Source organism: Petaurus breviceps, unplaced genomic scaffold (genome assembly GCF_028583685.1).
Source record: "Petaurus breviceps papuanus isolate PSGF00001 unplaced genomic scaffold, PetGlider_PUasm1.0 98, whole genome shotgun sequence".
Taxonomy (NCBI): domain Eukaryota; kingdom Metazoa; phylum Chordata; class Mammalia; order Diprotodontia; family Petauridae; genus Petaurus; species Petaurus breviceps.
The window spans coordinates 30,488,313-30,514,250 of NW_027187460.1; the positions used below are offsets into that span (position 1 = coordinate 30,488,313).

Genomic DNA, 25,938 nt, shown 5'->3' on the forward strand with positions numbered 1-25,938 from the left:
AGACAGTATGAGGTAGCAAGCCCTGTTCACAAGACCCCATGGGCCTGTGACAATCCAGGCAAGGAAAGCCACTTCATTCTGTTTTGCCCTTTATGCCATGAATCCCAGTGGAAAGGAGCCAGAACATCAAAGGCCTAGATCCAGCTTGAGCCAGGTCCCCCCTATAAGGCAAGATCTCAGGATGGGGGGACCTGGGGTGTGGTTCAACTCAACCTAATCAAAAGTAAATATCTTAAGTCTAAGAATGCCAGGATATTACTGAAATTCTGACCTTACAAGGAACATTTAAGGGAGTGGCAGTCCATAGTATATTTGGCATAAAAAATTTCTGTCATTATAGTAACAATTTTGTCAGCACGATGCAAGGCAGGGATACAAAAGTGGAAACCAGATGGTCCCTGCCCTCAAAGAGCTTATGTTCTTCTGGGGTGCCAGGGGATACAACATGTTCACAAGTAAACACAATATAATTTCCAGTGAGAGGGCAAGTTAATCACTGAGGGGATGAAGAAAGACCTTCAGTCCTGGGTGCACCTGAGCTAGGCTTTGAAGGAAGATAATGATTCTAAGCAGTGAAGCCTATTTCCAGACTTCTCAAATTCCCAGGCACTTTCAGGATAAGGGCCTCAGGGTATTCCAAGGGGGCAGAAAGGTCTTTCATAAAAGAGAAGCTTCATCTTGGGCTCTATTTTTATTGATGCAAACCCCAGCCAGCAAAACATCCCCTGGGCATGCGCGGCTCATGCCAGCCCAGCTCAACTTGTTGCAAAAGGCAACTGGAAAGTCACATGTGAGAACAGTGGAAAGTACATATGCAACTATTCTTAGTCATGGAATGTATACAATGTCTCTCTGCCCGGTAGTTCTTTCACAAAGCTCCAGAAGGCAGTGAAAATAACGTCAGAATAAACAAATCCTGAAATCGCCCTGTATAAATCACTTGCCAGCTGAAGGAGAGTCCTGGGTTTACAATTTCACTTGTGTCCTAATGATGGAAAATCTCAAGGGAGCATAAACCGCTCAGGACTCAGTGGATGCCGGGGGCAAAAAGCAGAAGGTAAATATCTCTATCATTCAATTACCCTGCAGGTAGAAACTGGCAGTTGTCATCAAAACAAACCCAGGCCAGAAACTTGGTCAGTCTTTGGTTTTTATTTATCACATAAACAAAAAAAAAAAGGGGGGGGGGGGAAGCCATGATTAAAAAAAAAAAAGCAAGGTTCTCACTCATTTTCTGGACTGAGTCTATCTATTACCGGAGGGCAGAGTTGCCAGCATTACATGTTTGGGGAATGACTAAGTCCCAGGAAGAGATGCATGCATTTACTGGATGACAAATCTGTTGAAAACCATGAAAAAAAAAAACAAACTATATTTCTAGTGTAGAAAATGAAATTAACTGTTACCTCACTGTGGGGCAATGGAAAGAGCCCTAGGCTTTGGAGTCAAGAGATCCATCTTCAAATCTTTACTCGACTACTTATTGCCTTGTGACTTTGGGCAAATAATTTTCTCTCTCAAAGGCTCAGTCTCCTCCTCTGTTGAATGAGAGATTTAGGATAGATAATATGTAAGTTCCCACTTTAATGTTCTGTGATTCTGAGATATTTTAGGTTAACATTTAGGTCCCAGGCAATCAAATTGTTTGCAACTTGTACATTTTTTTTTTTTGCCAGATTAGCAGAAGACCCCAGCATTCAAGTTCTCATTGATTTGCTCATTTAGGCTACGGTAATAGTAAGTAAACAAAAGAAAAAAAAACAGACCAGCAAATTTCAGGGATTTAGGTGCAGTGTGACTTTTATTTCCCCATCTTTGTTAACAATATTCATACTGAAACCTACAAGATTCAAGAGATTGAGACAGACCTAGACGGTCTGCCAAGGCAAGATTCACCTGCAGTGAACATCCTAGACAAGCTACCAATCAATTGACTCCTCCCTTTACTTTAAGATGGACGAGGAGTCACCAGAGGGTCTGCTTTTCAAAGATGAGGACTTCTCCTCTGATCTCTTGAGGCAGCTAAATGTCTTAAGACAAAAAAGGATCCTGATTGATGTGACTATATGCATTGGGAACTGTGAAGTCCCCTGCCACAGAAATGTCTTGGCTTCCAGCAGTCCTTACTTCCAGGCAATGTTCTGCAGCAACTTCAGAGAGAGCACTCAGGCCAAAGTTGACCTGAAAAGCATTGATGCCAATACTTTACAGCAGATCATCCTGTATGTGTACACTGGGGAAGTTCACATCACTGCGGAGAATGTCCTGCACTTGATGGAAGCTGCATCCATGTTGCAGTATCTCAGGCTTTTTGAAGCCTGTTCATTGTATCTTCAGAAGCAGCTGACTCCAAGCAACTGTCTTAGCATGATCAGACTCTCTGACACTTTGAGTTGTGAAAGCCTCAAACAGAAAGCCAGATCAATGGCCCTGAGGTGTTTCCCAGAAGTAGCCTTATCAGAAGACTTAAAGGAGCTATGCCCCTTGGAATTGAGTGACTACCTGGGAGATGATGAGCTCTGTGGTGAGGAAGAAGAAGTGTTTGAAACGTTAATGGTCTGGATCAGGCATGACCTCCAGGCCCGGAAAAAATATATCCAAGAACTATTTAAGAAAGTCAGGCTCCAATATGTCCACCCGACCTTCTTCTTCCATTTCATTGCTAATGACTCTCTCCTTCAGTCTTCACCAGCATGCCAAGCCACCCTGGAGGTGGTGAGGAGACAAGTGTTTTCTTTGTATGGCACTGGCAGCCCAGACCTCAAGCCACTGTGGCATGTTCCCCGCAGAGATTCTCACCGTGATTTCCTCCTCCTCTTGGGAGGTAGGAAGGACAATCAGCAAACCACCAGGGAAGTTCTGCTATACCATGAGAAGACTGGCCAGTGGCAGGGCCTCGCCAAGCTCCCAGCTCGTCTTTACAAAGCCTCCGCTGTCACCTTGCACAGCAGTGCCTATGTACTGGGGGGCATGTCTATTGGAGTAGGGAAGCAGCAAGTGAGTCACAATGTTTACATCTTCTCCCTGAAACTCAATCAGTGGAGGCTGGGGGAACCCATGCTGGTGGCTCGATATTCCCACAGAAGTACAGCCTACAAGAACTACATCTTCTCCATTGGAGGAATTGGAGAAAACCAGGAGATATTGAGTTCCATGGAGAGGTATGACAGTATATATGATGTCTGGGAGATGATGGCCAGCATGCCTGTAGCTGTCCTTCACCCTGCAGTAGCTGTGAAAGACCAAAGACTCTATCTTTTTGGAGGAGAAGACATTATGCAAAATCCTGTACGACTCATACAGGTAAACTTGTCCTTAGCAAATTTTATAAATATATTGGACATTTATATAGAATTTTAAGGCTGTACAATACCTTACATATATCACTTCATTTGAGTCTTACAAACTCTCCTGTGAGGTACTGTAGGTACCAAGTATTATCATTCCCATTTTACAGATAAAGAAACTGAGGCTGATAACGTAAGTGACTCACCCACACTAATAAAACCAGCAAGTGTCAGAGACAGGATTTGAGCCTAAATTCCAGTCCAGAATTCTATTTACTACAAGGCTCCATATTCAGTTTTCTAAATATCATCTGATATCACACACAGAAAGACTTTCAGTGAGCTTTAATCAATTTCACAAAAACTTACTAGGCTGCTATCAAATACAAAGTGCTAATGGCTACTGGGGATGACAGGTAGCATAAGGTACGATGCCTGCCCTCAAGGACCTTACAGTCTAATTGGAAAGATATATATTTAAAGTATATATGATATAATCACATCTCTTTGCCCTGTGTTTTATATATATATATATATATATATATATACACATATATATGTATGTGTATAAATACATACATACACACACCTGGATACACATACATATAATCTGCCAATTAGATTGCAAGTCCCTTGAGGGCAAATACTGATTCCAAATTCAGTGTCTCTACTGAGTTTCAAAGAGAAGATTATATATTTCATAAGATCAAAGACTTGGAGTTGCAATGAATCTTAGTGGCCATTTAGTCCAACCTCCTCATTTTATAGACGAAGAAACCAAGACTTAGAAATAGTAAGAGTCTTGCCCAAGTTTATAAGTGTCAGAGGTGGGATTTGAACTCAAGTCTTCTTATCTCCAAGTCTAGTACTCAATATACTACATACACCATGCTATCTCTGTCAGTACATTTAAATAATCTTCCCAGGGAGACCATAAATTCCTTATGACAAACCATTGTCAATACACTACTTTGTGTCTCAAACTGCTATTAGCACTTTGGACTTAGTGGGATCCCAGTACATAAATATATGTTTGTGTGTCTATGAAGCAATACAAGGACACTTTCAAGGTCTCTCTGAAGAACTTTGAAACTGGTTTCATGACATGAGAAACACTAGCACAGGACTGCCCTCATCAGAGAAGGCACAATGCTCTAGGAGCAAAGCAAAATTGAAGTATTTCCAAAGAAACGTGATAAATGCAAATTTAGAGAATCTACCCTGAATGTTCACGTGGACTATTTGTGCTAGATCTGTGTGGTAGAGCCTTCTGAGCTCGTATTAGTCTGACCAACCACAGTGAGACACACTGTACCTTGACTCAGAGTGAAGGACAACAATCAACTATGCATACCTACATCTATAACAAAAATAGTTAGCCATATAAGATAAATGCCAAATAATAAAAATAGCTAGTATTTATTGAGTTCTTTAAGGTTTATGATATGCTTTACATATCTTATCTCATTTTCTCCTCATAACAACCCTGGGAGTAAGGTACTATTATTGTCCCCATTTTACAGATGAGGAAACTGAGGCTGAGAGGTTAAGTGACTTGCGCATGTAGAGTTCAAAATTGTCCATACTACAATAAAAGAAACTGAGACAGAGCTCTGAGACAATGGCACTTTATTAAAGGGTCTGTGATCCCCTCTAATAAAGTGGACCTCAGATCTTCCTCATGATCTGAAATGCCCCCTTCTTCCAGGGCCTTATTTTTATAAGGCTTGATTCCAGGTTTTATTCCTGAACACTAGAGGAGCTACACAAAATACAGAATCCCATTGGTTGATAGACCTTACTTCAAGGGCCAGAAATGATGTATCAGAAAAAAAAATGGGTGGAGGTCTTGGCTTGGGTGAAGCATGGGGCATCTCCACTGATTAGGTGATCATAAGATGGTCACCTACTCATGCAGGTCAAGAGAGAATGGTTAAGAAGTACAAAAAGAAATTGGGGGACTTGCCATGTAATTGAGTCACCTCCACCATGCTGGGCTTGGTCACCATAACAAGTAAAAACAAGGGTGGAGGGCCTCTAGTTAGATTCCTATGATTAAGCAATTGAATTTATAACCTGTAGTTCACAGCTCTGGGGCCTAATATACAGAACTTATAATCACCACCCCTATGGAATCATATCAAGTTGATTAATACTGATTGGAATAGAGTAGGGGTCCAGATGAATCATTTCTCACAGCCAGAGTCAAAACTAGTAATTGTCTGAATTTGAACTTAGGTCTTTCTGATTCCAACTCCAATATTCTATCCATTGTGTCAACTAGCTGCCTGTGAAGTCTACTGATAATAAGTGAGGAAAAAGAAATCAGTTACACGTGGATTGAGAATTAAATCATCTGTCTCAGCCCCTTTATCTTCCCAGTACAGAAACTGAGGCCCAGAGATTTTAAGGCACTTGCTCAAAACCATACAGGTAGTGATTGCAACTAAAAGCCAGGTCCTTTACCTCCAAATTCAGTTCTCTTTCCACTATAGCACATTCAATTCTAGTCATGGTAAATCAGATCATACTGGAAGATTGGGATTTGAAGTGCCTGATAAAAGATTTGTTCATACATAATTGCCCTCTTGGGCCCCCAGAGAAGCTTACGTAATAAAGGTAAACCATTTAGAATGTTAAAAGGTTTTTTTTCCCCTGTTTTCTATAAGCATCTTTAACCATTGTTTTTACTCAATAGAAAGGCCTCATCTAGGCTGCTCAGATACAAACTCAGCAGCTAAAATTTATATAACACTTTATAGTTATAAAATGCTTTATGTACATTATATCTCCTTTGATCCTCATGGTAACCCTGTAAGGTAGGAAGTATAAGGATTTTACAGATAAGGAAACTGAGGCTCAGAAGAGGTAAAGTGGTCACACAACTAGAAAGTGACAAAGTCCGAACTTCTTTTCATCCTACTGGCTGTAATGGCTTAATTGATTGAAAGAATAACTGAAGCCTTATCAGAGTCCAGGTTGAGTTTCCTCCCCAACTTTTACACTTCTAGTAAAATGTTAAGAACACACTAAACTGGAACCAGCATTCATTTCTGCTCTGGTCACTTCTCCTGACACCAACAGAGTGGAGATGGGACTATCCTTTGGGGATGTGGCTTTCAAGGACCCAGGGTGGCTATTGATGATTTGAGAATGATAATACTCCAAGTCAAGTGAGTTCTCACAAGCAACAGCTGAGTATGTGGACGCCCTTTGCATCATAAATGAGGTTCCTCAACAAAAACAACAACAAAACCACTGGTGTCTCCAATTCATAAATCAACTACTTTCACAGCCTTGGATAGACAAGATCAGTCATAGGCAATGGCTGCCATCCATATCTCCTGGGAGCTCGATCAGGTCAAGCAAAACGAGAGCCTCAGGAGGATATAAGATGATACTCTTATACAAAGAAGAACTCCAGATTTGAAATGGTACCATGACCACTCCCACATATTACAAGGAAACCAGTGCCTTGTCTCCAAGCCACTTGAAACTGTTCTCTGCCAGTGAAAAGCAAAGGTGGTACTAGAGTCTATGGTTTTTTTAGTATCACTAAGTCAAGGAGGGGTATGGCCAACCCAACCGATGACCAGAGAAACGTTATCACTGTAGGGTCAGGGCAGGAAAGCTGCACAATCACTAAAAAGGCAGACACTTTGGGGATACAGGTTGAGTCAAACAAAATTACCTTCCTTGGAATCTTGTCTCCTTTTATGGGCTTGAATTTCCATTCCTACAACCAGTTTGGAGCACTAGCTCCAGCCTGGCCAGGCCTCATTTTCTCATTTGTATCTTATCTGCACTCTGCCCATCTTCACCAGAAGAGTATTATGCCGCTCTAGTCTCAGCACTGTTTCTGACTACCAGCACTGGTAGTAGGGATATTACGATGTGATCTGGCTTCAAAGGCAGAGAGCCTGTGGCCGACAACATCAGAGCCATATTGAAAACTCTCTAGTAGAAGGTTCCAGAGACTCTGGAACCTTGGTGACAATTAGCAAAGTCCTCTGAGGAAATGGCTGCACTACCTGGCTTGGGCTATGTTGGTATCAGTTTCCCTGATAGTTACTGGAGTGCCCCAGGTTCTTTCAAGGGATGGGTGGAGGGCATTTCTTGGTTCCTTGCTCATTTGGGCCTCCTCCCCTGGGCATTCCCCAAAGTCCAGGCCCATGGACTTTTCCTGATAGCATGCCAACAGGGCAGAGTGCCTGCTGGGTCACTGAAAATAGCCCTCTAATGGACCATTTTGAAGGCTTCCTTTAGGAATTCAAAGACACTCCCCATCCCATATGTGTTTAGACCCAAAATTGTTAGCCAGAGACTTGACTCCAGCAGAAGGAATGATGATAGATTGCATTTAGTCACAGCTGAAGTCCCTTCTGTGACTACTTCAGCCTATCTTTGAGAGCCCATTGGAGAATGAGGGAGCGCTGGGATAAACCAATGTGTATTATGTCCAATGCATCCCTACCACTAAAAGAAGGGGTAATAAGACCTCTAAAGGGAATCATGTATTAAGAGCTATAATCTTGGAACCTTAAAGGCCAATTAGTCCAATGCTCTCTTTTACAGATGAGGAAACTGAGACTCAGAAAGGTTAAGAAATTTGCTCAAGGTCACCCAAGTAATAAAGTGGCAGAATAGGCTGCCAAATCAAAGTCTTCTGTCTCCAAATCCATTTCACTTCTCATTAAGCTACACAGTATCCTTCATCCATCCCTCATCCTGATATCCTTCCCCACACTTACCTATTTCTTACACTTGAAATCAAGCTGCCAAGACCCTGGGGTGTTACTGGACTCACCTCTGCTACCAGTTATGGTGGACTTAAAGGCCTCTGTGAATTTTACAAACTCTATTGTGGACCAGAAAAGATAAATATCCCAGATATGATATCCCAGAGAAGATAAATATCCCAGACTTCTTATTCTGTCCTATTAATTATGGAAAACAGTCTATAAGAACTCATCTCAAAATGGATCAGTGAGTGACCAAGATGACAAAACCATTGCAGATCTGAGTGGGAAAAAGTCAGATGTTCAGCCCACATAGACCTCACTTCTACCCTCTTTCCAATTCTACTGAGAACCCATTGGCTGGCATTACACAATCTCAGAGATGGGGAACCTGCCCTCAAAGCCACATAGGTCCTCAAGTGAAGTCCTTTGACTGAATCCAAACTTCACAGAAGAAATCTATTTAATAAAGGGATAACTCTCCCGCCCCTTAAGACTTGTAAGTCAGAGGTCCCTCCCCTGTGGAAGAACCATTGAGATATGTTTAATGTGGTTATAAAAGATAAATTATCTTTATATATCCTACTCAATAAATGATCAGTTTACTTCTAAGAGATTCAATTCCAGTCAACTTGATTTATTCACTGACCATTCCACTCTTGGAAATTTTGAAATCTAGAATTACACAGTTAGTAGGTATCTGTGGTGGCATTCTATCCTAGGTCTTCCTGAACTCTAAGTACACAATTTAATAACAATAATTTTGTTGTGGTGGTTTGGTTGTTTCAGTTGTGACCCCTTTGGGGATTTTCTTAGTAGAGACACTGGAATGGTTGCCATTTCCTTCTCCATATAATAATTATAGCTAACACATATGTAGCTACACATATGTGTATATAGCTACACATATGTAGCACTTCAAGGTTTGCAAAGCACTTTTCCTATGTTATCTCACAGGTCCTATCTCCTTCACCAGTAGCTGTTGCCCCAGTATCAGATCTGAAATCCCAGATAGCAAAGGTGATGCCTGTACTTCTGCAGCACATACTAGCTAATATGGATGTGTAGGGAGAATAAACAGAAGCCCGCCTGTCCCACCTGTATGGATGCTGTCTGGTTTCTGCATCATCACTTCTTGTTAGAAGAGGTTCATGAAATTGGTGTTTCAAGACTCCCTCAGCAGGGAGTAGTGGTTAATCTCATTGATGTACTCCTGAGATTCGACCCAGCACTCAGAATCGATCCAAGTCATTGTCTTGCACCTGACAACACCATCAGCTATTTGACAGATTGAAGAAATGCTGATTTCAGAAGAAGGCCGAGTTCCTAGAACATGTGATAGTTGGCAGAGAACACATATGGATTCCTGCAAAGTAGATTCATCCAGCAGTGGGAGAGGGACCCCTGCCTCCTCAGAAACTCTTTAATGGCTCCTCAGATTCATGAGCTTCCATCCCATCATTATCCCCAGGTTTTCCTACCTAACAGAATCTCTGTGGCTAGTACAATCTAAAAGCTTTCCAATAAATTCCAGAGGCAGAGGAAAGTACATTGAACAATCCAAAGAACTGGTTCACCTCTGTCCCTGTGTTGATATACTAGGAACCATAGAAACCATTCATAGTGAAGGCCACTTCACTGCATCTGATGTCATCATATGGGTCATTCTCTTACAGTTCACACCGCCTTCCTCTATTCTCCCAGCCCTGCACAGACATCAACCAATAGTTTACTCAGAAGAAAATTATACTCACTATACTTTGCCATGCTATGCTATGCTACATTCTATTTTGCTATACTATTCTAGACTGCACTGTACTATATTTATTGATTGATTGCTTGATTGGGAGAAAGGATGGCTCAGAGTTAAGACTGTATTTGAAGTTTGGAATCACCATCTCAAGGGAGAGTGGGATCTCAGCGTTTTGTCCATGCTGAGCATGGCAACTTAGACCACCTTCAGAACCTTCCCCGTCCATCAATGCCACAGGGGTTTGTGCATTTTTTGCAGCAGGTCATTGTCATTCCTGGTCTGTGGGCAAAAGACACTATCACTGAATCCTAAATGTGGATAACAGTAGCTCCGTCATCCTGACAGGCCCTTCCGTAGACTAGAAACTTCACAGCCTGAAATCTGAATCAGATATAGCAGCAGTAGGTCTTGGATAACTCAGCTTGGGCCCCATTTCCTGCCGTCCACGATGGCATGAGGCCCTCATCTGTGAAAGAGTTGGTGGATATATATATCAATCCGAGAAGCTAGAGAGATGATGGGCACAGGTCTGAGAACAAAACATTGGAGTCAGCCCATAAGAAGTATACCCTGGAATTGACAGGAGCCTTCCACTCATGTCATATCATTGTCTGAAGGTCTGGTGAGGAATTATGAGAAGAAGAATGATGTCCAAGACCACAACACCATAACTTGACTGACTTAACTAAATCAGAAGGAGATGTGGAGGAACCAATTCATGTCCCTCCAACCAACCAGCACAAGTTGGGGGCAGGAATGTAGGCAACTTCTATGAAAGACAGATTTGAAGATAGGTCAGGCCCCTTTTCTCCCCCTGTATCTTGCCTCCTGATCCAGTGCTAGCCTCTAACCCTGAATCTTTACTCCCCCATCTGATTTCCTGCTTCACACTCTTCCAACTCCTTGGATGTTGATGGTCCAAAGAAATTCAGTCCTGATTCAGCCTGATCTTTGAATTAACACTTGCTCAGATGCCATTTCTGGCCCCATTCACATGAGGAGAGATTACCTTCTCCTAGTGGGATGCTTGCCCTAGTCACTGACATGTTTGAACCCTTCCTGAGTAGCTCATTCCATCACAAGTTCAGTCCTCTATTAAATACTCTGAAGGCCTAGTCCTAAAAATTGTAATTGCATACAAGTATGTTGCCGTGGGCAACTTAAACCTGCAAACCTAGCTTCAAGGCTCTTTATAATGGCCTTGGGAACCAATTCCCTTATTTTCCTCTATTTCCCCATATCACTTGTAAGTCACCAGTAATTCCACTCAAGACCAAGGAAATGCTTTATTATATCTATGAATCACTGGGGACCATTAACTATATCCAAGCAAAAAACCAGCCCTCTCCCACTTGCCATCTTTCTCCCTGGCTCCCCAAATTAAATCAATTAACAAGTAGTGTGCTTAATATGTGCCAGGCCCTATGCCAGGCTCTTAGATGACAAAAACAAAAGTGACATGGGGTCTCTGACTTAATGAAACTTGCATTCTGTAATGGGGATACGGCATTTACTAGGGAATGGTGGCTAAGGAAGGGAGCTTTGTTCTAAGCAGTCCCAAGGGTGACAAATGAAACCAGAGAATAGCAAAAAGTTATTTCTTTTCCAGTTGCAGTTGTTATAATGATTTAAATACTGTTCCTTGAGTAATAGGTAGAAAGATGGGTAAGAGATAAGCCTAGTTTCTCTTCCTAATTGTTTCCTGTTTTTACCTTCATTTTTAATGGTATCATACAGATCATTCAATTCAGTTGTTTTCCATTCTTGTCTCTGTGACCCCATTTGGGGTCTTCTTTGCAGAGATATTGGATTATTGTCATTTCCTCATTTTATAGATGAGGAAACTGAGGGAAACAGGGTTAAGGGATTTCCCCAAGGGTCATACAGTTAGTAAGTGTCTGAGGTCAGATATGAAGTGGGCAAAAATAAGTCTTCCTGACTCCAGGTCTGGCACTCTATCTACAATGCTCCCTGGCTGCCCTTCACAGGTCACATAAGATCACAGATTTAAAGCTTCAGGGGACTTTAAAGACCATCTAATCTAAATCCTTCATTTTACAGATAATTTTTACAGATTTTACAGGGGAAAGGACTTGTCCAAGGTCACACAGTTAGCATCAAGTTATGATTTGAACCCAAGTCAGCTGAGTCTAAATCCAGCTCCCTTTACACTGTGTTGTCTCAGTTCTTAAGCTCACCAAGAGCTATTCCCTTAGGGATAATTGCCTCTAAATTCTGGCTTTTGAGAAAACAAGTATTTTTAAAGTTCTTTTTCCATCCCTCTCTTTCCTTTGAGTTCACACAGAAATGAAATCGCAGTCAGTTCCCTGATGATCTGAAATGGCTGTTGTCGTCTTTCTCTGGTTCCCACACGAGGAAGTCTGTCTGAATGGATTCTTCATAGCTCTCCATTCTAATTTCACCTCCCCAAAATGTTCCCCTCCTACCCTCGGTCTTAACTAGCTTAATCCTTGTTTTTCTTATTGCTCATACTTTTCTGACTCATGCATTGTCTGGTCCGCTCTCAGCTAATCCTCAGACTGATTACTTCCCCATTACCAACAAACTGCTACCAACCCTGCTTCATTTACAGGGAGAGAAGGAGTCACCTCTGGCTTTCTCCAACCTGTAACTATAGAAGGCAGGTATAATGAGGAATTTGCATCCTCTATTCACGCCACCCCATGCCTACGTGATGCTGTGTGAGACTGCAGGGCACCTCCTCTCCAAACCAACCCATTCCCTTGGATCATCCTTCTTCCCCTATCCCATAGGGAGAGAAAGAGATTTGAAATGTGGTCTTCTACTTCCTCAGCAAAGAAGAAGAGAACACAATATCACCCTGAAAACCTCTGAATGATCCATGCTACCCTTTCAAGAATTAAATGATACAATCAAACAAGCCGCAGAGCCAAGAAGTATGATACATGTGGCTGTTTTCAGTTGGAGCAATGGAAAAAAAAAGTTAAAAGTAGTAGGTTCAGATGCTTTTTTTGGCTCCTTAGCCCTGGCTTTGAAATGGGAATTTCACTCATTCAAACATATTGAAGATGAATGTTTAGAGTTATTTGATGAAGCAGGTTGGGATTTTTAAGCACAACTGTGGGGTTTGGTTTGGGAAACAGGGTATCGGCCTTCAAAACTTACACTGAGTGGGGTTTGCTATTCAGATCAAGCATGCAGATTCCTGTTGTATCAACCCAACCTCTGTTCCTGACTCAACCTCTGAATAATCTTGCTAAGTTCTGCAAGGGGAAATAGCTGACACTTTATAGGACTACAGGAATTGGACTCAGAATTGGAAAGGACCTCAGAAACCATCTATTCCAGACCTTTTCTGAATAAGAGACCCAGTTATGACATGGTCATCCAACCTCTGCTGGAAATCCTCCAGTGATAGGGAGCCCACCATGCCTCATGGCAGCCCACTTTCCATTTTCCACTAGCTCTAGTCATTAGGAAATTTTGCCTTTTTTTTTTTTTGCTTTTTGGAGGGCAATTGGGGTTAAGTAATTTGCCCAAGGTCACACAGCTAGGTTTTTTGTGTGTGTTGAGTGTCTGAGGTCAGATCCAAACTCAGGTCTTCCTGACTCCTGGGCTGGTGCTCTACTCACTGTGCCACCTACCCGCCCCGATTTTGCCTTTATTTCAAGTCACCATCTAACTCTACGCAATTTTCACCAACTTTTCCTCTTTCTGTGTTCTAGTGTCAAACAAAATAAGTATAATCCTTTCTTCCCTTTAGACAGCCCTTCAAATACTAGAAGATACTTGTCATGTCCCTGTTAAGTCTTCTGTTCTCTAAACTAAAGATAGTTGGCTCCTTCAACCAGTCTTCATATGACATGGTCTCATATGTCTCAGTCCCCTCATCTGTAAAATGGGGGCAATAAGAGTACCTATTTTCTAGGGTTGTAGGGAAGATAAGAGTGAAATAGTTTTTTATAAAGCACTTTGTAAATCTTAAAGTGTTATATATAAATACTGGGGATAAGGATGGTGATGATGATGACGATGATGTTGATGATCTTAAGGTCATCTACCATCTTGAGTGTCCTCTTCTGGACATTCTGGAATTAATTGATGTCCTTTTTTTTTTGCTTTTTGGAGGGCAGTTGGGGTTAAGTGACTTGCCCAAGGTCACATGACTAGTAAGTGTGTCAAGTGTCTGAGGCCAGATTTCAACTCAGGTCCTTCTGACTTCAGGGCTGGTTCTCTATTCACTGAATTGATGTCCTTCTTAAAATATGGCACCCAGAACTGAAACACATCACCAGAGTACAGTATGACCATTACCCCCTTGGTCTAGACCCTAAGCCTAAAATTGCAGTAGCTTTTGTGACAACCACTTCATCATACTGACTCACTTTGTGCTCATAATCCCCTGCAATCCCTCCTACAATTTCCCTGATAGCTTCTGCTCACTGACCTCCAATAAAGGGGAGTTCATCCTTTCCTAACAAAGTTCATCTATGTCTGGATAGCTCAAATGTTAACAAATTTTTTTTTTTATCGAGCCCAAATTTGCCTCTCTGTCATCTACCCAGACTCTTAGTTTTGCCTTCCCAGACAAATGGAATTAGTGTAGTCCCTTTTCTACATACCAGTCCTTGACTACTTAAGTACAGCTATCATGTTTCCTCCAGAGTCCCACTCCAAACTTTCTCTTCTACAGGCTAACTTGCCACCTACTTTCCAAGAAATGGTTAGGACTGTCAAGAAAAAATTTATTCAAATGAGGATCAAATGAGTTAAAATATGTATACTGCTTTGCAAACCTTAAAGAGCTATAAAAATGCTATTATTTTTATCATTATTATTCTGTTCATGAAACTATACCCAATATAGACTTGGAAGGGAAAACTGGATGGCATTTTACTCACCTGGGTGAAACACAACCCAGATTAGCTTTTCCTAAGAGGATTTTCAAGTCTTTTCCAAAGATGATTAACAGTGGTGAGATTTGCCTTACTGTTTTTCTTCATTTCTGTTAATACATTATTGCTTCTTTGCTTCATTGAATCAAAAAGCCAAGAGAAAACTCTAGAGTTCCATTCAGTGCATCTCCCTACCTTCTGATAGGATTCTCCTTATACAATCTTGGACCAATAAGAACTCATTCTATCAGATCTTTTAAAGAGAGAGATTCTGCCTATAATACGTGTCCATGCTTAAGTATACTCATATGAAAATTATGCCATGTTGATGATCCCCAAGTTTCTCTTGAATGGATCCTTTACAATTTAGGATGCTTTTATGGGGCACTTGGGTGGCTCACTGGACAGAGTGTAGGACTTGGAGTCACGAAGACATGAGTTCAAATCTAGCCTCAACATTTACTAACTGTGTGACCCTGGGCAAGTCACTTAATCTCTATCTACCTTAGTTTCCTCAGCTGCAAAAATGGGGATAATTATAGCACCAGCTCCCAGGGTTGTTGTGAAGACCAAGTGAGCTGGTAATTATAAAGTGCTTAGCACAGCGCCTAGTACAAATTAAGTGCTAAAAATGTTACTTATCGTTATTTTAAAAGAGGAAATTCACATGATAAAATTTATATAGGGAATAATTAGCTAATATAGTATTTCCCAACCACTATGGTGGAACACTGTAAGCATTATACCTCACAGGTGTGTCTAAGAACAATGAGGAGGAGGAGAAGGAGAGCTGGCATTTATAAGGCACTTTAAGGCTTATAAAGCCCTTTCCATATATTATCACATCTCTTTAAGGCAGAGTATTATTACTTCCACTTGTCATATGAGAAGATTGAGTCTGAGAGAGGGTCCAACTACACCAAAGCTGTAGCTTTTACCTTACATGGAACCATCGCTGAAATATTGCCCTTCTCTTTCTTTCCTTTTCTCTTCTTCCTTTAGTCAGGAAAAAACCTTTCCTTAAGTAAGGGAAATACCCTTCCTATCTTTTCTTTTTTTTTTGCTTTGGGGGGCGAGGGGGGGGCAGGGCAATTGGGGTTAAATGACTTGCCCGAGGTCACATGGCTAGTAAGTGTTAAGTGTCGAATTTGAACTCAGGTTCTCCTGACTCCAGGGCTGGTGCTCTATTCACTGCACCACCTAGCCGCCCTCTTCTTATCATTTATAAGTGAGAATTCAGAGGGAGAACTTTAGGCTTGATATATGAAAGCAGTGTGACATAAAGGAAAGAATGCTGGTTCTTAAGTCAGAGGATCTTTGCTTCTGACCCTGTCTGTGTGACCTGTACTTCCATTTCCTAATCTGGAAAATAAAAGGGACACCTTTTATAATAAACCACCTTTGAGAACCCTTTCAGCTTCATATCAATGCAAATATGATTTTTTTTTGTTATTGAGTCATTTCAGTCATACCCAATTTTCCATGACCTCATTTGGTGTTTTCTTGGCAAGGATGCTGGAATGGTTTGCTTTCTTTTCCTTCTCCAGCTCATCTTACAGATGAAGAAAATAAGGGAAACAGGTTTAAGTGACTTGCCCAGGGTCACACGGCTAGTGTCTGAGGCTGGATTTGAACTCAGGTCTTCCTGATTCCATGGCAGGTGCTCTATGTGCTGTGCCACCCAGCTGCCCCACCTACCAATTAGAGCTACCACAAACTGAAATGGGCTGCATCAGGAAGTTGTGGATACCTGTTCACAAAAGGTCTCCAGGACAAGGCTGGATGCTCACTTATGTTGTAATAAAGATTCCCATTCAAGTGCAGAATAGAGTAGATGGCCCTTTAGGTGCCTTCCAACTCTGAGATTCTGATTCTGTGCTAAATGACTCAAAGGCAGGGGTGGCTAGGTGGTGCAGTGAATAGAGCACAGGCCCTGGAGTCAGGAGTACCTGAGTTCAAATCTGGTCTCAGACACTTAACACAAAAACTAGCCATGTGACCTTGGGCAAGTCACTTAACCCCAATTGCTCTCCCCCAAAAAAAATCAAAACCAAAAAAAAAATTACTCAAAGGCCACCCCACCTGCTCCAAATGGAATAGCAGAACTCAGGCTCTTTTTTCTTGCCTTCAGAGTATGTTGAAAAGTGGGAGGGACCCAGCATTAAACTGGTGAAAAGACACTGATCTAGAAAGTATACACGTCTCTATGTTTCCTATTATAGGAGGTACATTCAAAGCTCTGAGACACAATGTGGTGTAGAAGGAAGTGGGAGACAATATAGTGCTGGGCAGGAGGGCAGGATGTGCAGTCAGAGATCCTTGTCCAATTCTAGTCCTGCCACCTGCCAAGTGTGTGACCCTGGGCAAGTCCTTCATAGTCTGGGCCTCACTTCCTCACCATAAAATGAGGGAACCTTCAAAGTCCCTTTTAGAGAGAAAAGGGATTGGGTTGAGGGGGAAAGAGAAATGGAGGGAGAAAGATAGGTAGAAAGATGGATAGAGATTAATAGAAAGGGAGATGGATAGAGAGAGAGAGTGATAGATGAACAGACAGAGAGATGGATAGACAGTGATAGATGACAGACAGATAATAGGAAGAGAGATGGATAGGTATATAGAGCATTTATTAAGCACTTACATGTAGTCTATGCTGAGCAACTGGTAATACAAATATAAGCAAAAAAAAAAGATAGTTTTACTCTCGTGGAGCTTACAGTTCTAATGGGGGAACACAACATATGAAATAAAGCTGCAAAGTTAGGCTGGGGGAGGAAAGTGTAAAAGGCCAGAGAGTAAGAAGAGCCAGGAAGGAAGTGAGCATGACTGGCTCGGGTACTTATTCACCACTCAGAGGAGGAAGCCACAGAGACAAATGCAAATGCATCTCTACGGTGAGTGGGAAGCAAGCTGGGAAGGAGGCAGAAAAGTGTAGAGAGTCGAGTGGAGCTGGCTTCTATATCTTTGTTTGTACTTGATTTGGAAGATTGGGGTTTGAACCCTATCTCTGAAACTCGCCATTTATGTAAGTCACGTGGGTTGTGATTGGCCAAATATTAAAAACGAGAGAGTTGAACTATATGTGATCCAGGGCTCAGTCCTATAAACATCTTATTATGCAGAAATATTGGACTATGTTATAAAACACTTGGCCACATCAAGATTAAACTTTGAGTATCATGGGATCATCCTGGAATCATGTTACCCCTCTGTTCTTTTATTCTGGATAAGGAATATACTTTAATGGCTTAAAAACAATGCTGTGCTCTGCTTGTTATGACCCTGCCATATTCTCTTACAGGTTTACCATATTTCCAGAAACACATGGTTCAGAATGGAGACCAGAATGATCAAGAATGTTTGTGCTCCAGCAGTGGTGCTCAGGGGTCAAATTATCATTGTGGGAGGTACATTTGCATGAAGTATGACTACATTTGGGTATGAATCTGGATCCTCCATTAGAGAAGAGGAACTCAAAGGAATATGCCATTCTAACTGACCACCTTTTTAAATAGAAATTAGAAAGAGCTCTGGTCTTGAAATCCCAGCTCTGACACTGACTACCTAGGGGATCTGGGGCAAGTGTCCTCACCTCTCCCAGCCTCAGTTCCCTCATCTGTACCATGAAGATAACAATACTTTCACTATCTATCTCAGAGGATGATCCTGAAGAAGACACTTTGTAGACCTTACAACACTATGTCATGTTAATTTTCGTTTCTCTTTGTAATAGCAACCCTAAGGGTCTTCCCCTCCCAGACTGATTTTTTTTCTTTCTTTTTTGCTAATTAAAGGGGCCATCCTTTGACTCACTTCTCAAAGAGGTCTATTCACTGAATGGTCCTTACCTCACCCTAAGTGAGTACTTGAAAAGGCCTTAGCCAAAAAGGGCCAGGGTCTCCCCTTGCATCCTGGGTCATCTCCAGTTATCCTAATGAATAACTGGTCACTGGATCCAGATGGCTCTGGTGGAGAAAGCACAACCCTCCCTCACTCAAATCAAAGTCAACTGAAAGTCATTTCATCATTTCCCTGATGCCATAGTCATCTCTGAAAATGAAAGACAAACACAACCTTAGTTTAGTTTCTTTAAGGGATTTCTCTCTTCTTAGAATAATGAGCAATCTGGAAGAAGATTCTTATCCTCTCTTAATTAAATTGAGTTAATGAGAAAACACCAGATCCCTGTTCTTGAGCAGGTTTAAACATATCAGTGTTCTAGGTGGTACAGTGGATAGAGCACCAACCCTGGAGTCAGGAGGACCAGAGTTCAAATTCAGCCACAGACACTTAGTAGCTGTGTGACCCTGGGCAAGTCACAACCCTGATTGCCTCCATAAATAATCAATCAATAAAGAAAGAAAGAAACATGTCAGAGTTAAAGAGATATGTTTGGATTTTAAGTAACCATCAAGTACTAGGTTTACTCTATCCAATAGCCATAAATGAGAACCTGTTAATTATCATCTCAATTCACTTAGGACTTTTACCGTTGACCTAGTGCCCATAGTCTGCATGGCACTCTTTTAGGTGATAGACTATGTCATCAGGTGACATATGTTGCACATGGCTGGGCAGTGAGCTCTATGGTTCTTGCCCCTTAATAGCTGACATTTTAGAGGAAAAAAGAAAGAAACCAAAATTGTTTCACTGGCCGTTTGAGCTCCTTAAAGCCCTTGTCAAATGGAGACTATACCAGGAAGAGTTTAGAGTTGGTGATCTCCAGCTCTGGGTTCTAGGATCCATGTCATTTCCCTGCCTGCGCTCTGCATTCCAGCCAGACAATCCTGGAGTCTTCCATATCCACCCCTGCCTCCTTGCTTTTGCACAAGCTGTTCCCCAAAGCTGGAAAGGATTGAGATTTCAGATTTCTAGAGTTAAGAGGACCCTCAATGGTCATTTAGTACAACTCCTGCCCCCAAAAGAACCCACATTACAAAACACCTGATAAATAAGCATCTGAATTTTACTCAAAGACCTCCAGGATGGGGAACCCATCACTTCCCAAAGCATATTCTTTTACAGTGGGCTAGCTAGAACTAATTGTTAGAGAGGGCTTTAAATAAAGCCCACATTGGCCTCTTTGCAGCTTCTCGTCTTGGTTTCTAATTCTGCCTTCTTGGGCCAAACAGAACAAGCCTGATCTCTCTTCTGTATGTTAGCCTTTTTAGTATTTGAAGAGATCAGATCCACCCTAAGCTTTGTCTTTCCAAGAAAAGACCTTTTTTCCTTCTTTTTCTCTTTTCTTTTTACCCATATCCCATTTACTCAGTCCTCATATGGCACAAATTCAAATCCCTTCACCATTCTAATTGCCCTTGTCTGAACAATCCCTAGCCTATCATTGTCCTTCCTAAAATGTCATAACCAGGATGGAACACAATATTCCAGTCTGTGATGTGTACTGGACTATCCCTTCCTTACTCTTGGGGGATGTTATCTTAATGCAGCCCAAATGCACGCTCTTATGCATTCACTTTTCTGACTACTGAAAGGCAGCATGGAGTGAGAAATGGCTAGGCTTAGAGTTGGAAAGACCTCTGATCCATGCTGGATTGGTGTCCTAAGCATGTTGCTTAAGGTCTCCATATCCCAGGCAACTCTCTAAACCTATAAGTTGAAGAGAGGTTGTCATTCTGCATTGGTAGAGGGAGCTTCCTCACAGGGGAATTCCCTTCACAGATAAAATCACAGGTCTAGACCAAAAGAACAAAAATCATACTATTGAGTCAGATTACATTCATAGCCCACTAAAAAACCCTAGATCTTTTTCACACAAACTGCTGACTAATCATCTTATACTTTATAGTCAATTTCTTAAACTCAAATATATAATCTGATGTCTTTGTCTATTAAATTTCAGTTTAGCCACCTCTCCCCATTTTGTGTCATGTGCACACCCGATGAGCAGGCCATGTCTGCCTTCATCCAAGTCACTGATAAAAATGTTAACATGGGGCTGAGCACAACGCTGATGGTGACAATGCATTACTCTGTTCTCAGGTTATACACGGAGGCTCCTTGCTTATGACCCTCAATCCAACAAATTTGTGAAGTGTGCTGACATGAAAGACAGGAGGATGCACCATGGGGCCACAGTGATTGGGGACAAGCTCTATGTGACCGGAGGCCGGAGGCTCACCATGGACAGCACCATTGAAGATTCAGACTCATTTGATTGCTATGACCCAGAGACAGATACTTGGACATCCCAGGGGAGATTACCCCACACACTCTTTGATCACGGATGCCTCACTCTCCAGTGCCTACCTTATCCTTCTGAATCTCCTTGAAGAAAGCAATAGGTTATGGATGAGAAGAAAGGATAAGGAGATTCAAAGGTGACAATTGGACCCTTGCACTAAACATATCCAAGCTCACAGCATTAAAAAGGGCTATTTTTGTGTCCTTCTCAACCTCTCACCACATACATGTGGTCTGGACCTGGAAAGGTCCAGGCATGGCAGAGGGGAAAGAATGATAAATGTGGAGGCTAGAAGACCTAAGTTCAAATCCCACCTCTGACAGACACTAGCTATGTGGTAGTGGAAAAAAAAAATCTCTTTATTTCTCAGTGTCCCAGGCAACTCTCTAAAATTTAAGTTCCAGATGAGTCACTGATCTGTGGTCAGAGTTATAAAGAGCCTATCAAAAGCTTCCTATATTAATTAAATCACTCTATGTACATAATATATTAGAACTCCAGAGAGCATGTGGAGGCCTTGGGGTACAGTGAAAAGAAGCTGGACTTAAGAGTTGGAGGAACATGGGCTTGAATCTGAATCTCTGAAACTACCTGTATGATTTTTGGGCCAGTCCCTTCAGTACACTCTTCTGTAAAATGAGGGAAATAATGCCTATTGCATGTCCCTCACTGAGCTCTTGTGAGGATAAAATGAGATAATGTATGCAATGTGTTGTGCAAACTTGTAAGCATTATGTAAAAAAAGTTAACTATTATTATTAGATTAGGGGATCTCAAAGGTCCCCTCCAGCTTGAAATCCTATGAACCCAGGAATAACATTTGTTGGTACCAACCAATGATGTTTTCCTCCATCCTAGCATGAACTGTAGCCTTGTGATTAAAATCAGCATTTTCTTTTGGAATCATGCTAAGAGAATTGTTGTTTGTGGGGGACAGAGAGCCAATAAGTTCTTTAGGAGGTTAACTAACACAGCTATCTTCCTTATGCTGAGAATACTGGCTATTTCTAGTGTTCCTTTAATCTTCATGAGCTTTACAAATTGGCAACATGACTCAGGGTGTGAGTGGGAGAAGAAGCCCAGGGACTGGAAATTATACCTCTCTGACCCTCTCTTCCTTTGCCTGCTGCATCCTTGCTTCTCTGTACAATGCTAAAACATCCTGTCAATTCACAGGAGTAGGAGGAAGGTTTGGGAGGAGGGATGCCTGGTGACCCACTGTTCTGACTACATAACCATCTGATTAAATTTGTCACTTTTCAGTCTATTGTGGTGTTTCTCAGACCCCACCTTCGGTTTGAGTCTTCTTGTGGTACGGTATAGGGAAGCCATCCAGGACAGGGACAAGAATGTTGAATGGAGAGTTAAAGGATCAGATTGAGAGCTAGAAGGGGCCTTAGAAAGAATCCATTCCAATTCCCTCATTTGACAAATAGGGATTCTGAGGCCCAAAAAAGTTAAATTAGTTGTCCAGGGTTGTATAGACAGAGGGTATCTGAGGCAGGATTTGAACTCAGGTCTTCTGATTCCAAGTCCAGTCATAAGAACTAGGTTCCCATCCAGGCTCTTTTATCTACTACCTTAGGTACCTTACTTCTATAGGCCTCAGTTTCCCCATTTACAAAATGAGAGGGTTGATCTGGATGATATCTTAGCCACTTTCTAACTCTGAATATATATCAAGTGCCTGGGCCTTAATTCCTCCACTTACAAAATTGGAGGTCCCGACTAGATAACCTCTCCATCTCTTCTAGTCCTGACTCTGTAATCCTAAGCCAAATAAGAACTGATCTGTGGTCCTACTAATAATGACCACAAAGCCCATTTCTAGACCACATTGCCGACCACTTTTCTTACAGCAATACTGTGAGGGAGGGAATGATAGTTTTATTATCCCCAGTTTTACAAATGAAGAAACTAAGTCTCTGAGAAATAGCCTATGGTCACAAAGCCAATCATGGGGAGCTCAGCTGGTGGAGAAAATGCTGATTTGGAATCATATGACTTACGTTCAAATGCTGGTGCCTAAAGCAGGATCTGAATTCAGGTCTCCTGCCCCCAACTCCAGCATACTTTCTACTATACTACAGTTCCTCTGGCACTATGTAGACTGTAGTATGGTAGAAAGAGGTGTGGATTTGGAGTCAGAAACCCAAGTCCTTCTTCCATGCAATAGCTCTGTGACAGGGCAAGTCCCAACTTCTCTAAGCTTTGGTTTCTACATCAGTAAAGTGGAAATTCTAATTTTTTAAATGCGCATCTAGGTGGAACAGTAGATGGAATGCCAGGCCTGGAATCAGGAAGACTCATCTTCCTAAGTTCAAACCCAGCCTCAGACATTTACTAGCTGTGTGACTCTGGGCAACTCACTTAACCCTGTTTGCCTCAGTTTCCTCATCTGTAAAATGAGCCAAAGAAGGAAATGGCAAACTACACCAGCATCATTGCTATGAAAATCCCAAATGTGGTCACAAAGAATCAGACACCACTAAAACAACCGAACAACAACATAATGGAAATGATGAGATTATGCATCCTATCTAGCTGGCAAAGTTCAAAAGTGCCATAGAAATGTGAGTTATTATTATTGTTCTTCTACTTAGGAATAGGCAAATCACTGTTCTACTTTGCCAAAGAGTAAGCAAAGGGATGTTAACTAACAGTTGTTGGAAACCATTTTTCCCTGTAGAAGATGCAATGAGAGAAGAATCTCAGCCAGCATCCTATTATAAAGACCCAATAAGATTTGACTCATCTTGCAGGAAAGATAAAGTTGAGAGTGTTTACTGAGTACTCATGACCCAGAACAATGAGTCACTCCATACTCAGTCATTACTATCTATGCTACTTCATCAAAGATAGTTTGGGGTTTAGACCAGGGGTGGCCTGAGGAGTTTAGGTTAGGGAGTTTGAAGGAAAGAAGTTTCAGAGAAGCAACGTGAAGAGGAAGACACCTCCCTCTCCCAGGGTACTCAGAATGCATAATCAAATATCTAGGTTTAAGACTTGCCTTTTAATTTTATTACTCTAGCAATCCTTTAAACCAGAAATGAGCATGGCAGCTTCAAGTGTTCTCAAGTCTCTGAGTTTGGGGTTATTTTCTTTTCCATTTTCCTCCCCTAGTATATCCAATCCTCAGCCAGGTCTGGCAAATCTGAGTATACTATGTAAGATGAGGACTGGAAACAGGGAGGTATACATGAGTTCAGACCGAAGACAGGGGGAACAGGGAGTGGAGGGAGGGAGAGGAGATGGTGGACAATATTGGAGGATAGAGGGCCCCTCTGTGGGAAGATTAAGGCAGTTTGAAATGTGAACTTAAATTCTTTGTTATTGGGATGTCTCTCTTGGAGGCAAAAGGGGAAAAGATACAAGGGAAAATTTAGACAATATAAATAAAATATCAATAAAACAAATTTTTAAAAAGAAATGGAAACTTATAGTCTGGAAACTTGGTGGCATCTAAGAGTCTTTCTGCAATTTCCATTCTAGGGTTCTTGATTTTTCCCTCCTTCTCCCTCCAGCATCCATATAAAATAAGTTATAAGAGTTTGTGTCTACCCAAAGCCTCGTTGGAGGCCCACGTTATCTCTTTAAAGCATCCCCAAGCTTACAAGGGGGAGCAGAGAATAAAATCAACCTCCTTAGAAACTGCCCATTTTTCAAAGTAACTGTACATCAAAGCAGCTGCATCTGTGGAAGAAATTGACACACCTGAGCCTTCCACCTACCTACTAGCCTCTCCATTCAGCACAGAACCAGGGAGGCTGAGGAGGCTGAGTAATCTTTGCCAATCTGTTTAGGTTAATCGGCGTCCAGAAAAAGAGGAGGTTTTGGCTCGGGGCAGCCCTTGGCAACACTAGCTGAGGAGGAGGGAATGGCAGGTCACAACTGAGGTCAAAATATATTTAGCCAGCACCAGTTAAGCCCAACGGTTTTAAGTAAAAATGTCAAACAGTCCAGCTAAGCATCTCAATAGACAACAAGGCAGAGAGGGAAAAATGAGCTTAGGGGAGAAAGGTTCACATTGATATCAAGCATGCCATTCCAACTTAAAACCGCACAAAAGGGGAAGGAATAAATGAATTCTCCTTTAAATCCCAGCCCCAGAGCTGCCAATACGAGCGCAGGCAAGAGATTGGAGCAAGGAAAGTTGGAGGTGAGAGTGGGTTAAGGGGAGGGAAGCTGGCTAGCCTGACAGGACTGGCAGTCCCCTGCCTGAACTCCCATAAAGCGCCTTGGGACAGTGCCTGAATCCCATGTTTCTCGGGCCAGACAATACAGCGGTGGCTGTAGTGGGGATCAAGGCAGTCCTGGCCCCTGACTCAGCATCAGGATGGTCAGGGGCAGAGGCAACAACATGGCATCAGAAAGGTTTTGACTGCACGTCCCAGCCCCCTGCCTGCCAACACCCTTTTGCCTGCCCCACTTCTCTTAGCAGCTGATGTTTAAAAAGAGATTGTGTGGCTTAGTAGAGAGAACACCAGACTCTGTCAGAAACATCTGAACTCAAGTCCCATTTTGGATATTTACTTCTTGCATGATCCTGGGCAAATCATTTAAAGACTGAGCTTTTTTTTCATCATCTGTCGAAAGGAGCCAAAAATAACACCTGCCTCTCAAGGGTTGTTGGGATCACGTGGACGATGAACTTTGTAAAGCTTAAAACAACTTCAGACTTGAATCAAGCATTGCTGCATGGAGCCATGAATGATCACGGAATGAACGCCGAGGGAATTAATTCCAAGATGAGACCTGGGTTCAAATGCTGATTCTGTGGCTTCTAATTCCCTGTGAGACCTCAAGCTGGTCCTCTCACTTGGAGAACCCTGAGAGCCCTCCTGGCTAAAATGACGCAGTTGGATTCGGTGATCTCAAAAGGCCAATTCAGTTCTAAGTCTATAGAACTAAGACATGCATACTCCCTGTCCTCAAGAAATTTCCATCCCAGGTGGGTAGGTGGCACAGTGAATACAGCACCGGCCCTGGAGTCAGGAGGACCTGAGTTCAAATCCGGCCTCAGACACTTAACACAAAAACTAACCATGTGACCTTGGGCAAGTCACTTAACCCTAATTAC

At 42.0% G+C, this 25,938-nt stretch overlaps 1 protein-coding gene across 1 annotated transcript; it reads left to right on the forward strand.

Annotated features, from left to right (window-relative positions):
• Positions 1–792: 792 nt before the first annotated feature.
• Positions 793–24,297, forward strand: KLHL38 (kelch like family member 38). Its single transcript, XM_069080947.1, has 4 exons — positions 793–1,057; positions 1,677–3,303; positions 17,955–18,060; positions 20,657–24,297. The coding sequence occupies exons 2-4, from the start codon at positions 1,954–1,956 to the stop codon at positions 20,944–20,946; spliced, it is 1,746 nt and encodes a 581-aa protein (XP_068937048.1). The 5' UTR covers positions 793–1,057; positions 1,677–1,953; the 3' UTR covers positions 20,947–24,297.
• The last annotated feature ends 1,641 nt before the right edge of the window (positions 24,298–25,938 follow it).